The sequence below is a fragment of the Pan troglodytes genome, chromosome 3 (genome assembly GCF_028858775.2).
Source record: "Pan troglodytes isolate AG18354 chromosome 3, NHGRI_mPanTro3-v2.0_pri, whole genome shotgun sequence".
Lineage (NCBI taxonomy): Eukaryota > Metazoa > Chordata > Mammalia > Primates > Hominidae > Pan > Pan troglodytes.
In genome coordinates this window covers 109,624,774-109,639,609 of record NC_072401.2, presented here as the reverse complement: position 1 = coordinate 109,639,609, position 14,836 = coordinate 109,624,774, and the positions used below count along the sequence as shown (strand labels likewise).

Here is a 14,836-nt window from a genome sequence, read left to right as displayed (position 1 = left end):
CCTGAAAATGAAATCTGCAGTGGGAGTAGGCACTCTCCATGGTATATATTTCTGGAGAAACTTTTGATCCTGTATGACTCTTATAGAAGTGCAGGTTTGGCAGTTTTACAGGGAGGAGAAAGTTATTCTAGAGAATATGATACAGAAAACCTTCAACTTATGTATTTCCTAAAGTTCAATGGTAAATCTATTATTTACAATGTAGAAAAGTACTCAACTCAGCAACACACGAGAACCACAACTATTCATTGCACACCTCTCTTATGGGCAAAGCACTGTTATAATACACTTAAAATGATTATAATCTCAAGTTACTTCACCAAGACTTATTTCACCCTCCAATAAGTTGAAAGTCTGAATTTGCCATGAAAAATAGTATATAACAATATATTGTTATGATATTCTTTGATACATTTTTGATCAACTACTGTTTTGAGGGAAATGTGTAAGGCAATATGGGGGTTACAAAGATGAATCTGACAAAAACTTGTCATTAAACAGTTGACTGACTGCATACAGTAGCCTCTAGCCACACTCAAGCACTCAAAAGGTGGCCAGTTAGAACTGAATCGTGCTGTAAGTTGCTGGGCGCGGTGGCTCATGCCTGTAATCCCAGCACTTTGGGAGGCCGAGGCGGGCAGATCACAAGGTCAGGAGATCGAGACCATCCTGGCTAACATGGTGAAACCCCGTCTCTATTAAAAATACAAAAAAAAAAAAAAAAAAAAAAAGCCGGGCGTGGTGGCGGGCGCCTGTAGTCCCAGCTACTCGGGAGGCTGAGGCAGGAGAATGGCGTGAACCCAGGAGGTGGAGCTTGCAGTGAGCCGAGATCGTGCCACTGCACTCCAGCCTGGGCACAGAGCAAGACTCCGTCTCAAAAGACAAAAAAGAAAAAAAAAAGAACTGAATCTTGCTGTAAGTAAACTGCACTGAATTTCAAAGACTTAATATGAAAAAAGAATGTAAAATCTTTCATTAGTAAGTTTTCATAATGATTATATATTAAAATGGTAATAATTTCAACATTTGGGTTAAATAAAATGTATTATTAAAATTAATTTAATCTGTTTCTAGCTTTTTAAAATTACATATGTGACTTGCATTATATTTCATTTGGCAGTGCTGATCTGCATAATTATAGTTATCACCTACTGAGTGTATCTACTGTATGCCAGGTAATTTTATATCAATTATTTGTAATCTTCCATAAGGGAAGTATTCCAGATAAGAAACCTGAGGTTGTCAAAGGCATGTTAATTTATTCTTCTACACACCTTGCTAGTATATTTTCTATGCACCAAGAGCTGCCACAGGAAGTAAGGATAAAACAAAGCAAAGTCCCTACCCTCATGGAACTTATGAACCAGTGGGAAAGAAAGCTAATTAGTAAGTAAGTATAAAAAATAGGCCAAGCAGTGACAGTAAAAGAAGATGAAGTCCATAAAAAAAATGGAGAGTGACCCGAATTGGAGTGAAGGCAGAAGGTTTGGGGGGATGGCTATTTTTTAAGATAACAAGCTCTAAGAAGGGACTATCTGAGCAGAACCTGAATGAAGTCAGGGAGTAAGCCCTGTGAACATCTACCTGGCCAGGAGCTTCTGGGCAGAGGCAACAAGGACTGAGGTGTATAGTGTGTGTGTGTGTGCATGTGTGTGTGTGTGTGTACACGTGCATGCATGTGCTTTGCACTCTGAAGGAACAGCTGGAGAGCCAGTGGTGCTAGAGAGCAGTGAGCAAGAGGAAGCCAGGTAACAGCTCACATAGGACTTGGAAGCCACAAGTAGGAAATGTTAAAGGATGACTTTGGCTGCTCTATGAGGCATGGAGTATTGTGGGGCATGCATGGAACCCAGCAAGAACGGATGCCAGAGCACTTTGAGAGGTCAAGGTGGGTGGATTGCTTGAGGTCAGGAGTTCAAGACCAGCCTGGCCAACACAGCAAAACCCTGTCTCTACTAAAAATACAAAAAGCCAACTGTGGTGGTGCACACCTGTAGTTCCAACTACTCGGGAGGCTGAGGCACGAGAATCACTTGAACCTGGGAGGCAGAGGTTACAGTGAGCCGAGTTCACACCAGTGCACTCCAGCCTGGGCGATAGTGGGAGACTGTCTCGGAAAAAAAAAGAGAAAAGAATGAAAGCCAGAGACTCATTAGGAGGCAACTGCAAAGGTGCAGGACAGGGAGGGCTAACAGTGAGAGAGTTAGAGCTTCAACAAGGTCTGTCTTACTCAGCCACTGTGAGATACAAAGCAAAACAATGTAAAAATTATCCTAGTAATTTGAACTGCAAAAATCAAATATCTCGGTAATTCAAATGAATCTCAAAATATATTTGGGAGTCTGTGGTTATCAGAACTGGCAGTCAAAAATTACCGTCTAACCTCATAGGATAGTAGTTTATCTCTGTCCTTTGCTTTCTGCCAATTTAGCCTAAGGGAAGTGGACTTGAGATCTGTTAATTGGCAGAGCGGGACTGCAGGACCTTTAAGTCAAATTCAGATGAGGCAAATTAGCTTTATTTTTGCCAAAGAAAAGTGTTTGGTGGAGCCAGATGACAATTTTGTAGCCTAAACTATTTGCACTGGCTGTCTCTACCATCTGAATTCACTCCCATCGTTGTTAATTCTGAGTTTAGGCGTAGCCATACAAGCAAGACAAAGCTAAGGAAGGAACTAGAAATTGGCTGTGTCTTGGATAAATGTATATATGAGTACAGGTAACCTCACTCAAGGAGTCTGTTTTTATGGACAGAAGTGCTTTAAAACAGAAAGCATCCTCAAGGTCAAATGTCATACAGGCCAAGTTCTTCCTCTGAGAGGTAAATAAGGATTTAAAGCAGTTACCCAGTTTCAAATGAAAACAAATACAAACCATTCCCAAGGACACTCAAAAGTCATGTCATGAGAAAAAGGAGGCTCAATCCTGATGCTCTAGGTTGGTTTATTTACTTTGATGGAACTCACTGGAAAATTCTTCAACTCCACGCTTCACTGTGCCTGTGTAGGATGTGTTTTCTGGGCATTGGATGTAGATCTTGTCAATCAGGTACTTTCCTGGAGCACTAAAATGTACAGATTACACACATCAAAGGCAGGCTGCAACCACTGTAGCTGAAATTTACACAAAATCTATGCGGCTAGTAACTGGATAAACAATGAGACTAACGACCTTGTTCTGCATTAATCTCCCTATGGCTCAGTTGGTACTGCAAGAAGGTTGTGGCTTTGGCTTCTAGCCTCAAACCAGGCATTACGTGCTTGCCCAATGCCAACAGAGCCCAGGAAGCCTGAGAATATAGCCCCAGTCCATCCATTTTATGAGGTACATTTACCACAATTCAAGAAACACATCCATTACCATATCCACCCAGGAAAGAGATTTATAAAAATAAGTAAATTCCTTGGCCCTGCCTCCCCTTTCAGGGAGTTTATTTTCTTATAGAAGGCCTCAGGTTTTCCTTAAGTGTTTTCAGGGTCTCTCCATTGCCCCCCAAAAGCAAGATAGAATCCTTGAACTATCTTCCTCTTTTGGCCAAGAATAAATTTCAAAAAGGCTGCATCTGTAAAGAAAAGAGAAAGGAAGAATTGAAGTTGACCAGTGAACTTGATCAACATCCACTTTTAATTTAGGACATTTGGGAAAAGGTACATTGAAAATAGAAGGTGCTTGGCCGGGCGCGGTGGCTCACACCTGTAATCCCAGCACTTTGGGAAGCCGAGGTAGGCGGATCACCTGAGGTTTGAAATTTGAGACCAGCCTGGCCAATACGGCGAAACCCCGTCTCTACTAAAAATACAAAAATTAGCCGGGCATGGTGGCAAGTGCCTATAATCCCAGCTACTTGGGAGGCTGAGGCAGGAGAATCGCTTGAACCTGGAAGGTGGTGGTTGCAGTGAGCCCAGATCGTGCCACTGCACTCCCGCCTGGGCGACAAAGTGAGACTCCTTCTCAAAAAAAAAAAAAAAAAAAAGAAAAAAAAGAAAAAAGAAAATAGAAGGTGCTTTCTAAGTGCCAATTAAAATTGCTATAGAGTCCCTTCCATACAATTGGCAAAGGCTGAGGGTTGCTTCTGGCAGGAGGCAGCTGAAGGAGATGGAGCATCTCAGGAGGAGTCTGCACCCTGGGCAGCCTTGGGCCATGCCAAAGGGACCTAGGAACCCTGGAACCCCACCCACCTCCCAGCCCTGCTGCTTTCATAACTTTGTATACAGGTCACACTGAAAAGCTTATATTGGAAAATGGCTCCCAATGAGCCCAGGAAATGGCTCCCTTGGTGGGGTTACCTTAGGTTAGAAAGGATCACACTGAAGTACATTCAGCTAAATGCCCTATGCACTACACCTGTGGTACTCCTGTCACTTCCCAGCCAGCCCTAGCAATAATCTTTACTGCATTGTAAACTTGAGATACCTCTGTCTGGGATACATAATCACAGTCTATTCTAAAACATAGATTTTTGTGGCACTCACACAGTCCCAAGAAACAACTCTTATATACCTTTCTAGTCACTCTCCCCACCTGTGAGTCCTTACAACTGTTGTTGGGGGTATTTTATCCACATAAACATTACTGCTTTCTCAAGCCATTATACTAAGACTGTTTTCAGAGCTGCTGTAATGTGTGTTAAATGTCTCACAAGAAGATATTGTTTTCAGTGTTATTTTCTTCATTCATTTACGAATTCATTAAGAGCCCAACATAAACACGAGTTAAGGCACATTCACCCTGTTCTGAAAATGTTCTCTCATCACACTCACTTGGGGGTAACAACTGCTTCAGTGATTTTGGTAGCCTTTGTAACACAACTGATGGAGGCGTGGAGATGGTCATAGCATGGACGCGAGAGCGTAACACTGTCCCCATTTGCTCCTGTGGTAAGGGTTTCTAGAGCTTCAGAAGTTTTTGGTTTTGCAACTTAACAGATCCCCTTAAAAGGATCGTCTTTGCTTCATGGACTAATAATACCTTACATTTGTACATACTTTCATATGCATTATCTCACTTAATAGTACGGTATTATTATATCCATTTTTTCGGAGAGGAAACAGACTCTGGGAGAGGTTAAATGGCTTGCCTAAGGTTACCAATGGCATGAGAGGGAGTGGCAGGGCCCATCTCCAACCCAGGATTTCTGACTCTTCGTATCACAGTATTTCAAAGCTGTCTCTTTCTTTTAGTTACTTCCATTAACAACAGAAGTGAAGGGTCCTACAGTTTTTTAACCATAAAAACACAAAGGTTTCAGACTGGTGAGTGGCCTCTAGGAAAAGATCTCTGCAGTCTATCGACGAGAGGGTTTCAAATCACAGAGATCAACTGTGACAGTAAGTACTTTGATAAAAATTTAACATTGGTTTTCCAGAATCTAACTTCTGTGAAAGAAAACTATACGGTGCACCATATCATGTGTAGAAAAAAAGGACCATTATACACAACGAACATATCCACACGTGTTGTGTCAACGTTCTCTTCCCAAATGTGGCCGCAGAAGAAAGTGCGAAGCATGCTGAAATAAGACAGTATTTACGGCTAAGGAAATTCGGCTTCACATACCGGTAATTATGAACAAGATATTTTCCCTAATAAAATTACTCCAAAACGAAATATAGAGAAACTGTTTCCCTATGTTCTCTTTATTTTATACCATGTGCTCAAGAATGGTCACAGAAAAGAGTCAAAGGGAGCAGAGCGAGAAAGAAAGAGAGCTATATAGAGAGCCGGCCTCTGCTGAGGGTTGGTTTTGCTTTAGAAACTGGAATGTGTCCAGGCTTGATTTTTATTTTCAATTCACATTTCAGATCCAGCTCCCCAAACTCTTTGATCTTTCTCCCTGTCTCCTTACCCGGAAGAGAACCCTTGGCCTTCTCAGCTGGGAGCTGGGAGCACACGTGGAAAGACTGGCTCAGATCCATATTCTTGCCAAATTTAGTCACACAAAGGGGCCTGCTAGGGAAAAAAGAAAGGATGAAAGCGGCAGCCGCCGCGACTTCAAAGGCCGCGCCGCCGCGCGGGGCCCTGCGCAGGCGCCGCCCTCAGCCGATATAAGGCACGGCTCGAGCGCGCGGGCGGCCTTTCCGCGCGCGTCCCCGACCCGGGGGGCGGGCCGAGGGACGCGGAGGGCCGGTGGGAAGGAGGGCGAAGGGTTGGATGCCGCGGCCGTGCTACCCGCCGGCCTTTCGAGGCCGGTCCCCATGCCAAGTTCAGGCGCCTGAGAAAAGTTTTTCAGAAAGGAGGGACAAGAATGTCACGTCCTGCCCACGAAATGAGCAGTCCTGTGGCCCGCAAAATGACTCCAGCTCCCACCTCCATTCTAGCTCCGTTCTAGGCATTCCCCGTGCGTGGGAGCCTGGGTTCCCGTCACGGAGCGCAGCCGAGCGAGGAGGGCGCGTGGCCGGGCCCTGTCTGGCTCCTTCGGCTCCCCTGTGCCCGCCTTGCGTTCCTGGTTCCCGTGCGCTCTCCTACCGGCGCGATTCCTCTCCCCCCTTGGGCAGGCTTAGGACGTGTGCCCTCGCCTCCCAGCTGGCAGAAGGGCGGCCTGCAGAGCGGGGTGGGATGCGCCCCTTCCCCGCGGGCCGCAGGAGGAGGCGGCCCTGTGGACAGCCGCGCCCCGGACCCCCACCCAGCGAGGCAGGGACGCAGGGCTCGGCCTGCACTGGCCCAGCGCTGGGAAAGCCGCAGGAGGGCGCGAGGGGTGGCGGACCCCGCTCGCTGGAGCCCCGCGTGGCTGCGCCGAGCTACAGACGCCAACGGGCGCCGGCCCCGCGGAAGTCCGACGTCCGCAGGCGGCCGCATTTGGGAACGACTTTTTCACGGTCCCACGAGTTCCCTGATACCCCGGAGGGTGGGGGGTTGAGTTTGTTTGTCTTTAGGAGGCGGCAAGAAGAAGGGGAAGAACCCCTGGGACACAAACTGCCATTTCCCTCGCCCCCCTTCTCTCCTTTTCCGCGAAGTCCGTTAAACTGAAGATGCCCACAGCTTTCGTCTCCGGGTGAAGCCGGGGTGGGAAATAGAGGGGGTCGGGGTTCCGCCTCTGGAGTCACATTATTCGTTTTCTAGCCCTTCTCCCTGGCTCCTGGGTATCCTCTTCCGTAGGCCCCGCCACCTCCTTCCTTTTGGATCCCACCAAAGTTGTAGCTGGGAGAGAGTCCAGGCCACACAAAGGGGAAGACCTGGAGCCTGGGCGGGGGTTAGGACCGAGGGGGCGGAGAGGACTCGAGGGGCACCGTGCTTTTCTCTCGTCCTTGTAATTAAGGACTCACTGGACTGTCTGTAGCCGACTCGAGTTGGCAGCAAAATCGCCGGGGGGAGGGGTTTTCTGGTGTGAGTGGGGGTCACTACCCTGTCTCTCCTGCCCGCTCCCGAGCGGGGCTGGGCTCCGCTTACCCAGTGGGCAGCGAGGCCGTCTCTTCTCCCCCGCTCCTCTGTTCTTGTGCGGGGTGGGCGCCTCGCCCCCCACGCGCAGTTGAGGCGACGGCGCCCGATGTAGAAGGAAGTGTTGATATAAAACAAGTTTGTTCCCAAACTAAACCCAAACCAAGCAAAGCCACCAGGAGGGGAAAAACCAACAGCAATCCAGCCAGCCCCTAGCAATTGTTTTCACGGTCGGAATTAAATCACATCAAAACGCCCCCTGAAACCCACATCCTGAAGGAGTGAACCTACAACAGCCAACCTCCAGTCGTTCGCTCGAGTTCACACGAACAACTTGCCTCTAACATCCGAGGGAAGGGGGCGGCGGGTGCCTCTCCCGCACCGCACCCACCACATCCCGGACCTGGGATCCCACTCGCACCCGAAGAGGCGGCTGCTTATGTTAATATCAGCCCCCACACGAATTAGAAAAGACCGCCCGGTGACAGAATTGCTTATGCCAGGAACTACACTGAATCCGTAAGGGAGGGGGAAGAACGTCTTCCCGGGGTTACTTCGCCCCTCCTGCGTCCTCCTGCTGTTTCCAAAAGACAGACTTCATGTGCAAATGTCAACCTCTCTCCCAAACGAAGCTTTACAAATTTGGGGCGCATGGTTTTTACTAAAGCCACTTCTAAGTGCTGCTCATCAGAAGATTTACAACAATCCTAAAGACAATCAGCTAACACCAGTTACACCACTGTAAGGAAAACAGCCACGCAAATAGAGCAAGGTGCTGGGTGATTTCGTTAGAAACAATGTTTTCAATGGACGGGGTCTCAGTAAAATACCAAACGCAGCCCCCTACCCTTGGCCCTTCAAGTAAACGTTTCCCCTAGTTATTGTTCTAAAAATTCCCATCTTCTTGAGCTTCTAATCTTCAGGAAACCTGGAGCATAGGCTCCAAATTACTCGGGGAATCCAGAGTTAACATGAAGGAGAAAGTGGGATCTGAATTAGTTTCAGCACTTAAACAGCGGGGGGATGTAAGAGTCATCATTTAATCTCTCTTCGGCTTCCAGAAAGTACCCCCTGGCCATTCTGTGTTCTCCCCTCCCCCTCCTGAGGGTTTGATGAAAAGGAACCTCTACTCTGCTTTGGTGAAACTGCATTTTCCACTTGTTTTCCTATTGGTCAAATTGGTGCAGTTATGGGAGGACTCTTGACTGTTTTCCCATGTGTCTTTTAAGAATGGGGCTATAAATGTCTGACACAGCTACATGTTCACCTCTCTGGGACACTACTCACACTGGTGCCTAACTTTAAGGGAAGTGACATACTACCATCATCCAAAAACAAAAATTGGGTTTCTCACACACTGTAGCAGAATATACTCTTTTTCTTCTCTTGAGGCATAGCATTGTCAGCTATTAAAAATGGATTTAATGTTTTAATTTTCCTGGATTCCTTCACCAACCCCTTAATTTCACCCCAATCTTCCAGATAGAATTTACATGTGACTACTGGCCATGTTGTAGGGACCAACTGGATCCTTTGTAAAGTTTTAAAAATTGCTTCCTAGTAAATTCTTATTCCCAAGAAGTAGTCGTTATTAGTAGGTGAAGTCATTAGTGCTCACTTAGATACAGCATTGTAAAAATCTTTACCCATTCAATGTTCAGCAGCCTGAAATTTCACCTTTAGGAAAAAAAGAGGGATCTTTGCCAGACAATTCCTATATAATGGAGCAAAATCTGATTCTGTAGTGTTTTGCTTGTTTTCGATTTAAGGGAGATGAAGATGCATTTCTTTATGTCCTTTGTTTACTGTTCTGAAGTTTTACAGATGGTTACTGTATTGGATATAATAATTTTGCCTAGATTTTTAACTGAGGGGGTTTGAGAACCAAGGGACAAAATGTAATGTGTTTTCAAACTTCAGCTTCCCTTCTGCTGTAACTTTCACAAAGTATCTCCTGAAAACTCCTGTCTTTGTACAAAATTCATCAAAGAGACAGTGGAGACTGGGGAATTTTTGAGGTTGTATTCGGATTGGTGTCTTCAAGGGTCCCTTTCAGTTCGCAGTCCAAGGTGCCAGGGACTACCCCGTCCTCCCTCCCTCTTCTGGCTTTGCTCTCCTGAGTCCTTTTGCCTTCTCTTCCCCCTTCTTGGATTATCTTTTCATTCTCGATGAGGTTCCCACACACTGCGGTGTGTGTCTCTGAAAACCCACTGGAGACCTAGCACAACTCTCCATACATCCCGTGGTGAGAACAGAATGAAAGATATATTGTTTAAAAAGCAATAATTAAAATCTAGTCTTCAGTTCCTTCTTCCTCGTCATATTTTTTCTCCGTAAGCCTGGAGATTTTATTTTCACTAGTGTGTTCCCTTGTCTCCAAAGAGCGTGTGTGTGATATTATATTCGGGAAAGCCACAACTCTCTTTTCCTTGTCCTTCTGTTCTCTCTTAATAGTTGAGCAATGTCTGTTATATTTTCCCCTTTTCCTTTTTTTCTCAGTCCCAGATTCCCGCCTCTCCCCACTGTCAGAGCATCTATCAATGTGGTGTCGATCACAGCGGCGGCGGCTTTCTCTTTCATCTTCCTCCCTCGGCCAGAGCCAGGGAGGGAGAGTGGGAGGCGTCAAGGAGGTAGGGGAGAGACTGGCAGAGGAAAAGGAGTGGGTGGGTGGGGGCCAAGAAAATAGATACTTAGATGATGAAGTCAAGCCACTGCGGCAATGTTTCTTGTCAGTTTCACGCGGGCAAAGCGTGCCTCTCGGTGGGCTATAAGCAGCGCCCGGTCCTTCCTTCTCTCGCCAAGTTGCCTGATCCTTCCCTCCAGGCGCGCGCGCACACACCACACTCACACACCCCAAAACCAAGACTCGTCCTACAGGATCTGGGAAAAGAAAAAGAAAAAAAAGCCCTCAATCACCACCTCCTTCTCGCCGACTCCCCCTCACCCCCCGCCTCCCCTCCAGCGGGCAGCCAAGGAGAGCTAGAGGCGGGGGAGGGGAGAGGGAGGAGAAGCGACGCAAGTGGGTAGCTTTTCAGCGCCGGCGAGGCGCGGGAGGAGGAGAAGCAGTGGGGAGGCGCAGCCGCTCACCTGCGGGGCAGGGCGCGGAGGAGGGACCCGGGCTGCGCGCTCTCGGGCCGAGGAACCAGGACGCGCCCGGAGCCTCGCACGCGGCCAAGCTCGGGGCGTCCCCTCCCCTCGGCTGGGCGAACCCAAGGGGCGCAGCTCTTTGCTTTGACAGAGCTGGCCGGCGGAGGCGTGCAGAGCGGCGAGCCGGCAAGCCAGGCTGAGAAACTCGAGCCGGGAACAAAGAGGGGTCGGACTGAGTGTGTGTGTCGGCTCGAGCTCCGGGCAGAGGCATTTGGGCCCGAGGCCCCCGCTGTGACTCCCCGAGACTCCGCAGTGCCCTCCACTGCGGAGTCCCCGCGCTTGCCGGCAAAAACTTTATTCTTGGCAAACTTCTCTTTCTCTTCCCCTCCTCCTCGGCCCCCATCTTCTGCTCCTCCTCCTTCTCTAGCAGATTAAATGAGCCTCGAGAAGAAAAACCGAAGCGAAAGGGAAGAAAATAAGAAGATCTAAAACGGACATCTCCAGCGTGGGTGGCTCCTTTTTCTTTTTCTTTTTTTCCCACCCTTCAGGAAGTGGACGTTTCGTTATCTTCTGATCCTTGCACCTTCTTTTGGGGCAAACGGGGCCCTTCTGCCCAGATCCCCTCTCTTTTCTCGGAAAACAAACTACTAAGTCGGCATCCGGGGTAACTACAGTGGAGAGGGTTTCCGCGGAGACGCGCCGCCGGACCCTCCTCTGCACTTTGGGGAGGCGTGCTGCCTCCAGAACCGGCGTTCTCCGCGCGCAAATCCCGGCGACGCGGGGTCGCGGGGTGGCCGCCGGGGCAGCCTCGTCTAGCGCGCGCCGCGCAGACGCCCCCGGAGGCGCCAGCTACCGCAGCCCTCGCCGCCCAGTGCCCTTCGGCCTCGGGGGCGGGCGCCTGCGTCGGTCTCCGCGAAGCGGGAAAGCGCGGCGGCCGCCGGGATTCGGGCGCCGCGGCAGCTGCTCCGGCTGCCGGCCGGCGGCCCCGCGCTCGCCCGCCCCGCTTCCGCCCGCTGTCCTGCTGCACGAACCCTTCCAACTCTCCTTTCCTCCCCCACCCTTGAGTTACCCCTCTGTCTTTCCTGCTGTTGCCGCGGGTGCTCCCACAGCGGAGCGGAGATTACAGAGCCGCCGGGATGCCCCAACTCTCCGGAGGAGGTGGCGGCGGCGGGGGGGACCCGGAACTCTGCGCCACGGACGAGATGATCCCCTTCAAGGACGAGGGCGATCCTCAGAAGGAAAAGATCTTCGCCGAGATCAGTCATCCCGAAGAGGAAGGCGATTTAGCTGACATAAAGTCTTCCTTGGTGAACGAGTCTGAAATCATCCCGGCCAGCAACGGACACGAGGTGAGCGGGCCGCTGCCCCAGTTCCGAGAGGCGTGGCGGGTCCCTGGGAAACGCAGAGAGGAAGGAAGGGAACGAAGGCGCCCGGCCGCCCGGCTGAAGGTCCCGAGTAGATCCCTCGTTTGTTTTGGGGTGTGTGCGTAGCTGGGCCCCCGGTCCGCAGTGTGTGTGTGTGCGCGCGCGTGTGTGTGTGTGTGTGTGTGTGTGTGTGTGTGTAGGATGGGAGGTAGAGGGGCAGGGTAACTTATTCCAAATGGATCAGTTTAGGGGGTTCGGTGGCTGAACGGTTGGTTCGCGGGCAGGAACCCACAATGTTTCGCCTTCGGTCTTTTTGTTGGGCTGAGGGGTGCCGTGCTTTAAAGCGACTAGGGCTGAATAACGCTACTGATAAATTCTTCCGTGGGACGGAAAACAAAGTGCACACGCTATCTCTTGGTAGATGTCTCTGCAAAAGTGCGTTAAACCACCAAAGGCTTAGGTGGAGACGAGCAGAGCCACAGGCGGGAGGAAGGGGAGGCGGGCGTGGGCTGGGGCAGGCGGGGCCGTCCCTACCACCGCTGAGCCGGGCCGCGGGGAGCAGGCCGGCCGATGGGGCGCGCACCCGGGCTGCGGGGGCGGTGCGGGGTTCAGTCCCTGCGGCCCCAGCGCCTGGGCTAGCAGCTGGGAGCTGTGGGTGCGCCGAGCCGACCCACCCCAAGGGTACACCCTGGCTGTACCGCCCCCAACTCTAGTTTTCTCCAACCGCCATCACTTGGAAACAAACCCACAACTTTTATTTGGGGTTTGGGACCGGATCACGCCTTAAATCTACGCAGAAGAAAGGCGGAGAAGCAGCGGAAGCCGGGCACTAGTCCTGCAGGGTGGAAGGCGCTTTATCGGGTCTTCTGGCCCGCTGCGGGCGATAGAGCTGGTAACCTGAGTAGAGTAAATAGAGACACGTGGGTGCTGGCTAGAGAAAGCGCGGAGCAGGGCCGCGCTGGAGGGCTGTTTGAAGCCTAGTCCAGAGCTGGTCTAGGGGGCGGATGGACCCTGATACCCGACACTTCACTGGTCACCCTTGTTCCACAACTGGGAAACCCTCTGGAGGAAATCCGGTAGAAAAGTCCTGACACCCGAATGATTTAACCAACGCCTTTTCCCTCCAAAGAAACTTGGAGGATATACCTTTTTTTCCTTAAATGGCATCTTTCTACCCCCAAAAAGAAAGTGTGTGGTTTTGAGGGCGGGGACATTTTGGGTTTTAAACAGCGCGTTTAAGAACACCTCAGATCTGCCTTCTCTATCCCAATGGCAGAGGTGAGTACGCATTTTGAAAGGCTGGGGGCCTGCGTTCAGAGAACAGAAGGGTGTTCTTTACCCGTTGAATCCAGTTTGAGCGGGCTGGGGGCGGGGGTAGGGTGCACCTAACCCCGCGTAAAAGATTTGTGACTACTGTGTGCTGGGAAAAGGAGGTCAAAGGGAGGACACACGTCCAGAGAACCGAATAACATCCAAAACACAGGCTTTTTGCCAAACTCTCCTATTTGTAGAGCAGCCTCTCTTTCTACCCATTTTGCTAGTCCTGCCTTAGTCCATAAATAATTTTGCCACCCACTTCATATTCTCCACAATTTTCTGGTCCGGGTGAAGGACACTGCGTTCGAATCCGAGAGCACTCGGGTGTTAAGTGGGCATGAGGAGGCCTGAGGGTGAAGGAGTAATACCACTGATTTGCACGTGGTTGAGGCTGTCTGGGTGGATGGTGATTACCAAAACTGATATCAACTGGGCTACCTTTTAGATGTCTATAACCTGACTCTCTAATTTTCCTCCCTTTAACCACAGAATCGTTCTACTTTTGTAAGCCTGCACTCAGCCAGCCATAGTAGGTTATAAGCTCGAGTGGAGCTTCTGCTGTAACTGCGCTCAGGGCAGTTGCCTTAAGACCGCATCTGAGTGGTTGGCTTGTTTATGTTTAAATGCCATTTTCAGTTGCAAAATGATATTTCAGCCTTCTTTTAATCAGATCTGATTGAAGTGAACAGTGGTTGAAGAGGCTGTCGAAACCATCAACCCCATTAACTCCTACTCCTGTAATATTAGGCATCCAAGGAGCCTTGATATGGTTTAATAAACAGCAGTCAGAACAGCATGTGGATCATTCCCAAATTTAACTATATTTTTATTGGTTTTGTTATTATTTATACGTTTTTGGTCCCGGGTGGATAATAATCACTCAAAAATACATGTTAACAAGAAAAAGATTATGCAGTACTAAACACTAGCGTATGTCTCTCAGAGTATAAAACAGAGTTGCCCCTAAACCTCTTCCTTTGAATTACCAGCGCACACACATTTGTATAATTATTGTCACAGACTCTAAGGTGATTTTCTTTCTTTTGGGTGTGGGGATTCATGATGTTAGGTGGCCAGACAAGCACAAACCTCTCAGGAGCCCTACCACGACAAGGCCAGAGAACACCCCGATGACGGTAAGACACCCATTCTACTTCTTCTGACTTTAGCAGATAAGGTGTGCAATTTGTATAAATAGGTGTGTTTTGTTACTTTTGAGTTCAAGAAACTGGGACTAGGTCAGACTATGCCCACTATTTTAATGGTAAAGAAAACGCAGGAAACTTATGGCTTACCTCTAATATATATTACATAATTTAAAAACTGTTTTTGAATGAGTTAGGGACCTTTGGATTTCAGGTGGGTTCCAGATTCTTTGGGAAGAGGGAATGTCTATAATGAGTTTTTCTCTTCCTCATCTTACCTTAAATCCTAATTAGCTTAGATCTTTAGTATTTTTAATATATTATTAAGAAGAACGACAGTATGTATCGATTTATTTTCCAACCAGAATAGTTTTGAGTGGATTTTCACTTGCAAAATTGCTGTTTCTTGTTCCTTATTACAGTGAAAAGGCCGGCAGTAAATGAGCAGAGCAGAATCTAACTTGTAAAAATATAAAACTTATAATTAGGAATGTGCATATCAGAAATGATACCCTTTCTCCCTATTTCTGATTCTTGCTAAAAACTTTAA

At 48.9% G+C, this 14,836-nt stretch overlaps 1 protein-coding gene and 1 long non-coding RNA gene across 18 annotated transcripts in view; one reads left to right on the top strand and one right to left on the bottom strand.

Moving 5' to 3' along the window:
- Window positions 1-2,922: 2,922 nt before the first annotated feature.
- LOC134809903 (uncharacterized) lies at window positions 2,923-7,456 on the bottom strand. 3 transcript variants are annotated; one of them, XR_010156660.1, is made up of 3 exons: window positions 7,386-7,456; window positions 5,845-5,945; window positions 2,923-3,063 (listed from the first exon to the last, which is right to left on the bottom strand). It is a non-coding gene; the product is annotated as an uncharacterized LOC134809903 (long non-coding RNA). The 3 variants fall into 3 exon arrangements; XR_010156659.1 differs by having other exon boundaries at window positions 5,845-5,948; window positions 7,386-7,454; XR_010156661.1 differs by lacking the exon at window positions 7,386-7,456 and adding an exon at window positions 7,262-7,364.
- Window positions 7,457-11,311: 3,855 nt separating this feature from the next.
- The window catches only part of LEF1 (lymphoid enhancer binding factor 1), a 120,084-nt gene continuing 116,559 nt past the window's right edge, over window positions 11,312-14,836 (top strand). For 11 of the 15 annotated variants that reach the window (XM_063809722.1, XM_009448108.5, XM_517386.8 and 8 more), the window contains exons 1-2: window positions 11,312-11,809; window positions 14,211-14,277. In XM_063809722.1, coding sequence (XP_063665792.1) covers window positions 11,597-11,809; window positions 14,211-14,277 — 280 coding nt within the window. In that variant the 5' untranslated portion in view covers window positions 11,312-11,596. Of the gene's footprint in view, window positions 11,810-12,361; window positions 13,103-14,210; window positions 14,278-14,836 lie in introns of those variants that run through there. The other 4 variants (XM_063809723.1, XM_003310432.6, XM_009448111.5 and 1 more) reach the window with 4 other exon arrangements.